Raw genomic sequence first — 12,233 nt, 5'->3', positions numbered from 1 at the left:
AAAAAGGGTACAAAACTGAACAACACACAAACCACACATAAAATGCCCAATCTTACCCATAATTTAAAAACTGCAACTAAAACCCATCAGATCAGATCAGACCAGATCAGTCGCTCAGTCGTGTCCGACTCTTTGTGACCCCATGAATTGCAGCACGCCAGGCCTCCCTGTCCATCACCAACTCCTGGAGTTCACTCAGATTCATGTCCATCGAAAAAACCCATACAGAAACACTATTTTTTTAACCTATGAAACTGGCAAAAAAAAAAAAAAAAGCTTGAGAAAAATCTACCAGTACAGGTGTGAGGAGACGGGATTTACACCCTGTGGCCACGAACATGAATTACACCAACTCTCTGAGGGTGATTTGGTAATACCTCCCAGAGCTCAGACCACTCACATCTTTGACCCAGAGATTTCACTCCTAGACACTCACCTGTCTACACATTCCCATAAGCAACCACCCACACCAGCAGACTCATGGCAGTACTGAAAACTAGAAGCAACCCAAGTGTCCGTGAATGTCAGACAGGTAAAAGGAAGTACTCACACACAGGACCACTGAACTACTTACTGTAAAGATCTGTGAGCTCAGTGTCAACCAAAATGGAGAAACACTACAGACAGAAACTTAAACAGCAGCAAGAGGATATACACACACACATTTAAATATAAGCTTCCATAGCCACAGAGTACAGAGCACATCTGGAGAAGAGCAAGGGAACCAGACAGAAGGCCAGGTGGGCAGGGGAGGAGTGGTGGAGAGGACTGATGTCCACTGAAAACCCTCTACGCTATTTTGGTTTATTTCTTAGCCAATGGAGTGTCACTCATGCTGGAGGAGGTCTGGAGCCCCTCTGCTTCAGCGGACACGCCACGGCGTCGTGCTGAGCTGGGCTGCCTGCACACACAGCACGGACACGAGGGAGGCCACTGACTCCAACAGCCCCTGGGACAGAGTCACCAACAAACGCCCTCCAAGAAGGCCAGGCGGCGGGGCCTCCCCCCAGGCCTGCTCTGCTGGCAGGTCAGACGCCCGTACTTTCTGGTGCTGCCTTGGCTGAGTGTTTTTGCCACTTTGCGTATATCTGGTCAACTTGGATGAGTTATTTATATGTGGCTGACCCTTGTCATGTTGCTTAAAAATGTCCTTCTAGTTGGGTTATTTTTGAAAAGGTTAAAAAAGAAACATCTTAGAAATCTGTGATTTTTAAGTTACATCTAAGATGATATAACCTTTACAACTGATATAGTCATTTGTAAGTAGTTCTAATTCAGTGTAGTTTTAGGTTTGATTTAAGGCATTTAGCTGGGCCTGGGCTGCATTTTAGTGTGTGGTCTGGAGGCAGGCAGTGAGGACAGAAGCATGCTGCATCCCCACCCTGCTGGGTCTGGGGCTCTGATCTGTAGACTCTGGAAGGAAGGGCTTCTGCTCTGTGCCTGCCCCCCAGCCATCATCAGGCTGGGTCTCCCTACTCCCTCTTCCCCATGCATTTTATTGCTCTCAAACTTGAAAACCCACTTCTTTAGCTTCAAGCAAAATTCTGTCCCTATTTCATTGAATTACACTAACTGTTTACTTCAATTAGGAGAAAACAGCTGTCTTTATAATATTTAATACTCCATCCAGGAAGAGTCTGTCTTTCAAATCTGATACTTCTTAGACAATGCATGGTGGTTTCTCTAATCACACACACTTCCTGAGCCTCTGGATCCTTGCGCTGTGGACACGAGGCCTTGCTGGACTCCCATTCTTTGCAGTTATCTCTCTGCACATCCTGACTGAGCACCTATTGTGTACCTACCTGTCTGTGCTGGCCAGGGGACAAGGATCAAGGAAGCTGCCCCCACCTCCACATTCTTCCAGCAGAGAGGAGGACAGAGTCAAGCTAAATGAGAAAAACAGCAAGTGATCTGGAGACTAGCATTAAGTGGGAAGAAGACAGGAGACAAGCAGGGGGTGAATTTTGGAGGAGGTGGTGAGGGAGGGCTTTAGAGAAGAGGCGGTTGCTAGGGAGAGGAAGGTGGAGCATGCCCACCCACGTGCACAAGGGGCTGCATGCCTGTACAAGGTGGGGTGGGAGGGGGTGCAGCACGGAGCTGGGCTGCTTGTGTCTGGGGACAAGGGGTGATGGGATCAGAGTCCCAGAGCCACAGTGGGCAGGAAATGGTGGGGGGCAGGAGGGACAGAGGAGGGAGTGAAGTGGGGGGAGAGGGGTGGGGAAGGTGAGAGGAGGCTAGGCATGGAGAGACTACACCCATCAGATCAAAGATCCAGGAGGATGGAGGAGGGGTTATAGTGGCCCTGGGGTCTGGGGTGTGGCAAGGCCCAGGGTGTCAGGCTGCAGCCTTGCCTTGAGACCAGGCTGCAGCAGGACTCGGCCAGGCCAGACCTGCAAAGCGGCAGTTCTGTGTGCTTGTGGCGGGATAGGGAGTGGGGCAGGGGCGGGGCAAAGCGGGGGGCGGGGGGGGGGGGTGGCAGGATGGGGGTGGGTGGCAGGGACAGGTGGGGCAGGTAGGGGCAGGGCAGAGGTGGGAGGGTCAGCTCTGGTCTCACTTCAAAACCAAGAGGAGTGTGGCTTTTCAGCACAAAAACCTCCCTCCGTCCTGAGAAATACCATATAGTTCTTCATGTTATTAATGCAGATGCCACAACTTGGCAAACTATTTCATTATCACTTTTAACTCTGTTCATGACTGCTAGGTCTCACAGTCTGCTATTTAATGTGCTGAAAATGTTAAAAAAAAAAAAAAAAAAAGCAGAGGGCAAGACATTCCACTTTCCAGAATGGAGCTTCCAGACTGCTTGACTGCGGACCAATACCCACACCATCCTTTATCATAAATGCTAACATGCTTACATCTTAAACCAAGTTGTGGTTATCATTTGAGTCACCAATAAGGTTTTAAAAAGTACTCTTATACAAAGTAGACATATCAGGTAGTTAAATTATGCATGCTCAAACATTCAAGATTACAAGGAGAGCATAAAGAAGCTTTGTGGGAGCTTAAAACAGCTAAACTGCATTAATTTCAATCTTTCTTCCAAACCAAACCAAACCTTTCACAGGGTGAACCAAAAGCCTAGGCAGCAATCATTCTTACTTTTTTACTGCAAAGAAAAAGAAGTAGCAGCTTCAACCGCTATAGGCAGGTGTCAACACCTTCCCCTGCACAGACTCAGCTGCAGCGCACTTATAGCCCTTTCTCAGCTTTCTTGCCAAGGAATCCCAATGCCGTTTAGTTTCACGCAGTAAGTTCTCAGGGTCTAAGACAGTCTCCCGTGACTGGTCAAGAGAGGCCACATGACCCGGGCAGCCAGTGAGATGGAAGAGCGAGTCCAGGAGCTCTAGGGAAACTTTCCAACTAAAAGAAAGAAAAGCAGGAAGACAGAAGTAGGTCTTCTGATGTGATGCTTGGAGCTGCTGCAGCCATCTTGAAACCATTAGGAGAAAAGAGCCTCAGAGAAGTCAGCTTTTGAAAAAGAGGAGCCATTTACTTTGGCCTTGACATCCCGCTGCTGTGCATGCACACTGTGTGTCAGAAAGGTTATGAAGATGCTGGCCGCTTTGGCTCCCTCCTCCTCATTCAATGACCATGTGTGCTTATCAATGGGTGCCATGATCAGATAACGGTTGGGGAGATGCCTAATGCCACTTTCATCAGGTTGTGCTGTAACTTGTAGCCAAAAGCATTTAAACTAATACACACAACCCCTGCCTCCTTCCCAGGCCAATTCCACTGCTCCAGGGCGGTGCTGGCGGGGATACTCCTCTCATCCCATCACGGTCATCACTTTCACCTCCAGCCACAAGTGGGCTGTTCTTGCCCTGATCCAGGCCCTGCTGTCCACGAGGTCCTGCTAGGCTGATGGCGCCACCCTTACTTGTCCCTGCTTCACTTGTCACATGAGACCATTCTTTTTTTTTTGCTAATATTTATTACTTTATTGATTTGGCTGTGCTGGGTCTTAGTTGCAGCATGCGGGATCTTCAGTTGTGGCATGCGAACTCTCAGTTGCAGCACGTGGGATCTAGCTCCCTGATCAGGGATGGAACTTGGGCCCCTGGCATTGGGAGCTCGGAGTCTTAGCCACTGGGCCACCAGGGAAGGCCCTGTCAGATGATAGTTTTGCACTTCTCTTTCTACCTCCTCCTCCACCTCCTCCTCCACCTCCTCCTCCACTCAGAGTCTGTGGCTTTGCCCTGTACTTGAAAGGAGGACCTGCCTCTTGAGAAATCTGTATGTAGGTCAGGAAGCAACAGTTAGAACTGGACATGGAACAAGAGACTGGTTCCATATTGGGAAAGGAGTACGTCAAGGCTGTACTTATTATCTCCTTGCTTATTTAACTTATATGCAGAGTACATCATGAGAATCGCTGGGCTGGAAGAAGCCCAAGCTGGAATCAAGATTGCCAAGAGAAATATCAAAAACCTCAGATATGCAGATGATACCACCCTTATGGCAGAAAGTGAAGAGGAACTAAAAAGCCTCTGGATGAAAGTAAAAGCGGAGAGTGAAAAAGTTGGCTTAAAGCTCAACATTCAGAAAACTAAGATCATGGCATCTGGTCCCATCACTTCATGGCAAATAGATGAGGAAACAGTGGCTGACTTCATTTTTTTGGGCTCCAAAATCACTGCAGATGGTGACTGCAGCCATGAAATTAAAAGACGCTTACTTCTTGGAAGGAAAGTTATGACCAACCTAGACAGCATATTAAAAAGCAGAGACGTTACTTTGCCAACAAAGGTCCGTCTAGTCAAGGCTATGGTTTTTCCAGTGGTCATGTATAGATGTGAGAGTTGGACTGTAAAGAAAGCTGAGCACTGATGAATTGATGCTTTTGAACTGTGGTGTTGGAGAAAACTCTTGAGAGTCCCTTGGACTGCAAGGAGATCCAACCAGTCCATTCTAAAGTAGATCAGTCCTAGGTGTTCATTGGAAGGACTGATGTTGAAGCTGAAACTCCAATACTTTGGCCACCTGATGCGAAGAGCTGACTCATTTGAAAAGACCCTGATGCTGGGAAAGATTGAAGGCAGGAGAAGGGGATGACAGAGGATGAGATGGTTGGATGGCATTACCGACTCAATGGACATGAATTTGGGTAGACTCCGGGAGTTGGTGATGGACAGGGAGGCGTGGTGTGCTGCATGCTGTCCATGGGGTCGCAAAGAGTCGGACACGACTGAGCAACTGAACTGAACTGAACTGAACTGAAAGCAGGAAATAAAAGCAACCCGTGGGGACCTGTTTTTCCCACCACTGGACCTGCTGTCAGGATGGTTCTCCTCCAGCCCCTGCAGGCTTCTGCTCTGGACTCTCTCACTGGGTATCTCTGCATGGCTGACAGCTTCAGAAGATGAGAATACCACTCTCTTGGGGGCAAAGGGCAGATGTGCCTATAGCCCACTAGGAAAGATTCGGGTTCTGCCCATTTGGGGCCACTCAGCTGAGACTCCTGACCTGGCCCGTGGGACAGGGGTTGAGGAGACCCTTTGGCTGTCTGCTGTGCTGCAAGTGACGAGTCCTCCTTGCCTTCTGCAGGCGTCTGTGAAGCTGTGGAGACTTGCTTGTCAGGTGTGGTCAGTAAAGTTCCCAGTCTGGGTGTCCATCGCCTTCCCGCCTCTGGCCTGTCCTATTAAATCCAAGCCCCTCAGCACACCTCGCTTCTCTCCTGAGTTCGCCCTCCTCCCCAGCCACAAGCATCGGTGTATCTCTCCCATCTTCCCCACCTGCATATAGGCAGGCTGCGTCTTCACAGTTTCCTCCAATGTTGCTTTTTAAAAACTATATATGTTCATTTACTTTTAGCTGAGCTGGGTTTTCATTGCTGTGGGGGCTTTTCTCCAGTTGCAGCGAGTCGGGGCTACTCTTTGCTGTAGCGTGGAGGCGGGGCTCTAGGCTGAGAGGCCTTCAGCAGTTGCGGCACGTGGGCTCAGCAGTCGCAGCTCCTGGCTGCACAGGCTTGATAGTGGTGGCGCACGGGCTTAGTTGCTTTGTGGCATGTGGGATCTTCCCAGATCAGGGATTGAACCCTTGTCTGCTGCATTGGCAGGAGGATTCTTTACCACTGAGCCACCAGGGAATCCCCAATGTTGCTTTTTAAATGCTGCTTTTCAGAGCAAGACCTCTTCAGTAAGCACTCCACCTGTTCTTCCCCAGCCTGTTCAGCCGGGAAGAGGATGGATGACCATTCCACTACTCCACTAAGACCGCCACAGTGACATGGAACACTTTTCTGCCCTGACCTTCCCTGACCTCTCTGCCCAGTTGACCACCCCCTCCCTCTTAAAACTTTTCTTTATAAAAGATATCCAAACTATATCAAGCACATATAATATACATGTATTGTTTAAAGAATTTTTTTAAAATAAAGAACTAAACAAAAACCTGTGTACTCAGCTTGAGAAACAGCATTACTATCACTTGTGTTTGTCAATGAAGTTTTATTGGTACACAGCCATGCCCATCCCGTACATATTGTCTGCAACTGCTTTTGAGCTGCAGGTGGAGACTGCAAGAGAGATCACTGGGTCACAAAGCCAAAAATATTCACCATTCGGCCCTCCTTCACAAAAAAGTTTCCTGATGTCTACTCTGGAATTTTTTTTTTAGTGAGGGATGTGTGGGCAAAGTTGCTCAGTTTTTACTGCCTGAAAAGTCTTTGTTTTGCCCTCCTTAGTGGGATTCTAGGGTGACAGCTGTCTTCCCTCAGCTCAGACAGATACTGTCTCCCTGTTTCAGGCTCCCCACTGTGGCTGGTGAGAAGTCCAGTATTCCCCAGGCACGTCTCTTTGAGGGTAACTTGTCTACTCCCTCTGCCGGTTTTGAAAACAATCTCATCACCTCTGGTGCTTTGTTAGGACCGATCCAGGTGTGGATTTCCTTTAATTATTTGGATTAGGATTTGATAGACTTCCTAGGGTTGAAATTAGGATCTTGCCATACTGCTTCAGCCCCCTCCCTTCAAATGTGGCCCCTGCCCATCTTCTCTCTCCCGCTAAAGCTCTGACCAACATGGGTCAGACCTTCTTACTCTAGTCTCCAGGCTCCTGATCTGTTTTTCTTTTTTTTCTATTTCTTTTTTTTTTTTTTTAATCTGTGTGTCTCTGGGTAATTTATTCATATATAACATCATTTCATGAATTCTGTAGTATATCAGTTCAGTTCAGTCGATCAGTCGTGTCCCACTCTTTGTGACCCCATGAATCGCAGCACGCCAGGCCTCCCTGTCCATCACCAACTCCTGGAGTTCACTCAGACTCACGTCCAACGAGTCAGTGATGCCATCCAGCCATCTCATCCTCTGTCATCCCCTTCTCCTCCTGCCCCCAATCCCTCCCAGCATCAGAGTCTTTTCCAACGAGTCAACTCTTCGCATGAGGTGGCCAAAGTACTGGAGTTTCAGCTTTAGCATCATTCTTTCCAAAGAACACCCAGGACTGATCTCCTTTAGAATGGACTGGTTGGATCTCCTTACACTCCAAGGGACTCTCAAGAGTCTTCTCCAACACCACAGTTCAGAAGCATCAATTCTTCGGTGTTCAGCTTTCTTCACAGTCCAACTCTCACATCCATACATGACCACTGGAAAAACCATAGCCTTGACTAGACGGACCTTTGTTGGCAAAGTAATGTACCCTGCTGTTAAGCTCATCCACTGAGTTTTTAATTTCAGTAATTACAATTTTTCATTTATTAGACCTCTATTTGGTTCTTTTTTTAAGTCTGCTTGGTCTTTCTTTATATTTCCTTGCTTCTTGAATGTATTTTCTTGCTGGTATTTTACTTCATTATGAAACACAGTTACTTATACCCTGATATCCCAGGTCTGGTTCTGCTGGCCTCATTTCCCGTGCCTTGCACCTTGTGTTTGGGATCTTTTTTTTCACAGGAGTCTGATCTGAGCAAATTTTCTACAGCCTGGGATAAAGGTGATTCCCCCTGAAGTGAGCCGCCACTTGCTGTTGCTAGTTCTTGGGGATGCCACCAGCTCACAATCACTTGAAATGAAGGTTCTAGGCACCCAAGGGTTAAGTGGGACAAAACCATGAGGACTGACTCTTGGTGGCAAATTATTAACATATGTAACAATCTTCCCTTTGTCACTCAGTGCCAGATCACATCCTCAGTTCTCACGTCCCTGGCCCCTGATGGCGGTGGGGGTCTACCTGTCCAGCTGCACACGGAGACTATGGTCCTTGGAGTTTCAGCTTTGGGAGGTGGGGGGATTGCGCCATCACATTCCTGCCCTGGGTGGGCCTGGCTTTCATCACCATCACCTGTTTTCTGAAGCCAGAGAGGTGACAACACCAGATTTCAAGCCCACCCAGGCTGGCGAAGTCCCTGGTCAAAGGCAGTCTCAGGTTGCTCCTGTTAGCCTTTGCTTGAGGCTTCTTTACCTTCTTGCTATTTACCGATGCCTCATAAGCGTGTCTTTACTTTTTATTCAGCAGTTTTAGCTGCTCTCAGTGACAGTGTTAATCCAGCTACCCAGCCTGCTACATTATGAGAAATGGAAGTCTGGGGTTTTATACTCAACTAAAATATGTAAATATGAGACAAATAAAAATACTCTGTCATACAGAGGCCTCAAAGTTTCCTATATAAAAATTCTCTTTTATAATTACCTTGGAAGAAGAAAATACATCTAAGAGGATACTATGAGAGAGCTGGAAAGCAAATATGGATAAATTATAAAGGACTTAGTCAAATTCACTTTTGTTTAAAAGACAATCACCTCCTGCCCGACAGCTAATGCTTTCATTGATATCAGTAGAAAATTAGAAAAATACAGAGGTTGATAAATTTAAGAAATGGATGGGTAAAATGAAAATAAGTGGAATCTTAGTCACTGAGGAAGAATAAGCATAGAGAATGTAACTTAAAAACAGGCAGAAGGCAATGGAAATGTGATCTCCCTGATGAGACTGGAGGAAATAAAAACTTCTAAAAGCACGCTAAAGACAAAGCACAAACTAAGCTGCTGGAGGGCAGCGCTGGTACAGGAGCGCGGTAAGGGAAGGGCAGGAGACACTGAGCAGGAACAGGCTCTCAGACCCGGGGAAAGGAATACCAAAAGGGCACCGCGCTTTCTACAAGAGGGTGCCACTGGCAGAAGCAGGCACGTCAGTTACTGTAGCTAGAGCAAAACTATACTCTCAGAAGAGCTGACACCATGGTGATCTTATTCTCTAACCAAAATGTAAATATGTTAGGAATCACTAACTAGGACTTCCCTGTTGGTCCAGTGGTTAGAATCCGCCTCCCATGCAGGGGACACTGGTTCAATACCTGGTCTGGGAAGATTTCACATGCCTCAGGGCAACTAAGCCTGTGTGCCGCCGCTACTGAGCCTGTGTGTGACTACTGGAGTCAGCATGTCCAGGGCGGAGGGGAAAGGAGCTGAGCTTCATGAAAATGGGCAAAGATAAATCAAGGCTAAACTTACTTAAAAACCACCAACAAGAAAACTGCTAGACAGGACAATGTTCCTGGTCTCTTTTCCTGCACATATTTCCTACAAATACTTGGTAGAGGAAAAATTACCTCTTTTAAAGATGAGGGGGAATAAGGTACAAAAGTGCTATGAGGAAAAAGGAGGAAGGAAACCAGCAAAATGGCAATGAACATTTACCAAAAACTTCCAACAGAGTCGATGAAAAGTACAGCAAAAAGTTTCCTGAATTTAAAATGTACTGAATGGCTTCCCTGATAGCTCAGTGGTAAAGAATCTGCCTGCCAATGCAGGAGACACAGGTTCCAACCTTGATCCAGGAAGATCTCACATGCCTTGGAGCAACAAAGCCCATGTGCCACTTCTATCAAGCCTGTGCTCTAGAACCCAGGAGCTCAACTACTGAAGCCTGTGAGCCCTGGAGCCTGTGCTCTGCAATAAGAGTGTGTGTGCAATGAGGAGCAACCCTAAAAAGAAGTCCAGGCTCCTCAACTAGAGAACAGTCCTGGCTTGCTGCAACTAAGAGAAAAGCCCATGCAGCAACGAAGACCCAGCATGGCCAAAAAAAAAAAAAAAAAAAAAATTATATATATATATATATATATAAAATATATACATACACATGTATATATATATTTATATATATAATATAGATACATACATATGTATATATTATATATAGACATACATATATGTATGTGTATATATAATATATACATACATACATACATATATATATATATATGTATGTATGTATAAAAGACAGTATGGCTTTAAAAATATATATACTGAAGCAGCAGCTTCTCAGATTCACGAGCTTGGGCAGAAGATGTGAGGAGAACAGACCAGTCTGCATCGGAGGAGACTACTTGAAGGCATCACAGGGGTGACTGCTGCCCCAGGGAGCAGAACTCAGACTAATAGGAGGACTTGGCTTCTTCCGGACGCAGGACCCAAGGTTAACAAATCCTGAGAAGAATCACAACAGAGTTTTGGGGCTGGGACTAAGGTCTGTACAGGAAAAGTAAAAAATAAATAAGTGAGAATTACCAGGAGAACTCTAAGAAGCATAATTGGAGAGTCAAAGTCAGCAGACATTATGAGGGACCAGGAAGTGGTAACAATTCAAACAGCACTGCATGTGCATGGACTGAGACCAATGAACCACAGGACAGAACAAGAGCCCAGTGACTCAAGTACACACAAAACATTTAATATTATAGTGAAAGTAGGATTTCCAACAAATGGGGAAATGTGAGTTACTCAGTAACTGGTGGGGGTGGGAGGATATCTGAATTGCCACCTGGGGTTAAAAAATAAAGTTTGGTTCCTATTTCATAACCTACAAGTGTGATAAAACTCCAAATGGATCATGGATTTAGATATGAAAAAAGGAAACCATAACTGTGTTAGAAGAAATCATGGCAGAATAATCTTTCATCTTGGAGTGGAAAAGACCTAGGTATAGCAAAAATCCGAGAAAGGATTAAAAACAAGAACATAAGTTAGACTACATTTTTAAAAATGTGCATGACAAAAAGCCACCATAGGCAAAATAAAAGAACAAATGAAAAACTGTAGGAAAATATTTGCAATTTATGTCTCAGAAAAGGTCTAACTTCCATTATATATAATGAGCTCATACAAATCAATAAGAAAAAGATTATAAACCCAATAGACCAATGAGCAGAGAGCTGAAGAAAAGGAAAAGACATAATTCAAACATGTGAAAAGATGCACAACCTCCTAACAGGTAAAATGCGAAATAAAACGACACCTATCAGACTGGCGAAGACGACAGCTCGACGGCACTGCTGGACAGGAGTCTCAGCCTCTGCTGGGTGGCTGGGAGCTGCTGCTGTCTGATGGAGCCCAACTAACGATATCTTCCCGAACTAGACAGGCACATGTGGTGGTGGTGGTTTAGTTGCTAAGTTGTGTCTGACTCTTGTGACCCCATGGGCTGCAGCCTGCCAGGCTCCTCTGTCCATGGGATTTCCCAGGCAAGAATACTGGAGCGGGTAGTCATTCCCTTCTCCAGGGGATCTTCCCAACCCAGGGATCGAACCTGTGTCTTCCGCATTGGCAGGCGGATTCTTTACTGCTGAGCCACCAGGGAAGCCAGAAATGCACATACCTTTGGACAGAACAATCCCCTCTCTGCTGCTGCTAAGTCACTTCAGTCATGTCCGACTCTGTGTGACCCCATAGACGGCAGCTAACCCTAACCCTAACCCTCTCTGGGAATTTACATTTATACTTTAATTCATGCACTATAGCATGTACAAGCTAATTCACTGTAACATTATTTGTAGTGGCAAAAGATCGGGAATAACCTAAAATGCCCATTGGCACACTGGGCACAGTGGGAGGCAGTCAGGCATTAAGGCTGAGAATGAGGATGCTAGCTGCATACTGATCTGCAAGGGGCTCCAAGCTCACTCCCCCCACCCTGGTCTTCACACAGCCTCCCCTTCACCCACCATGCTTGCTACACCTCGGTCTCATGCAGTTCCCCCAAAGGTTGTGGCCCCTCAAATGAATTTTCCTGATTACCTCACAGTGACATTATCGGGAGCAAGTTTTCCAGGGGGCTGAAGACACACTCTTCATGGGCTGTCCCGGCCTCCTGTGGCTGAGCAGAACACAGAATGCTTGCCACCCCTAGAGTCACAGACTGACCACGCTGCATTCACCCCTTGTGGGCTGAGGGTCCTTGTGACCTGTGGTCTCCACTCTCAGTAAATGTGGTAATGTGGTCAGCTGG

The 12,233-nt window shown here is 46.5% G+C and overlaps 1 protein-coding gene across 10 annotated transcripts in view; it reads right to left on the bottom strand.

Moving 5' to 3' along the window:
• CCDC57 (coiled-coil domain containing 57) overlaps positions 1 to 12,233 on the bottom strand; it is a 110,789-nt gene that overhangs the window by 17,444 nt on the left and 81,112 nt on the right. For 2 of the 10 annotated variants that reach the window (XM_061392494.1, XM_061392497.1), the window contains one exon: positions 10,239 to 12,101. The exons of the other annotated variants lie outside the window; for them this stretch is intronic. In XM_061392494.1, the coding sequence (XP_061248478.1) occupies positions 12,076 to 12,101 (26 nt within the window). In that variant the 3' untranslated portion in view covers positions 10,239 to 12,075. Of the gene's footprint in view, positions 1 to 10,238; positions 12,102 to 12,233 lie in introns of those variants that run through there. 10 annotated transcript variants of the gene reach the window in all.

This window comes from Bos javanicus, chromosome 19, assembly GCF_032452875.1.
Source record: "Bos javanicus breed banteng chromosome 19, ARS-OSU_banteng_1.0, whole genome shotgun sequence".
NCBI classification, from domain to species: domain Eukaryota; kingdom Metazoa; phylum Chordata; class Mammalia; order Artiodactyla; family Bovidae; genus Bos; species Bos javanicus.
The sequence above is the reverse complement of the archived record's forward strand: the minus strand, read 5'-3'. Positions and strand labels throughout refer to the sequence as shown.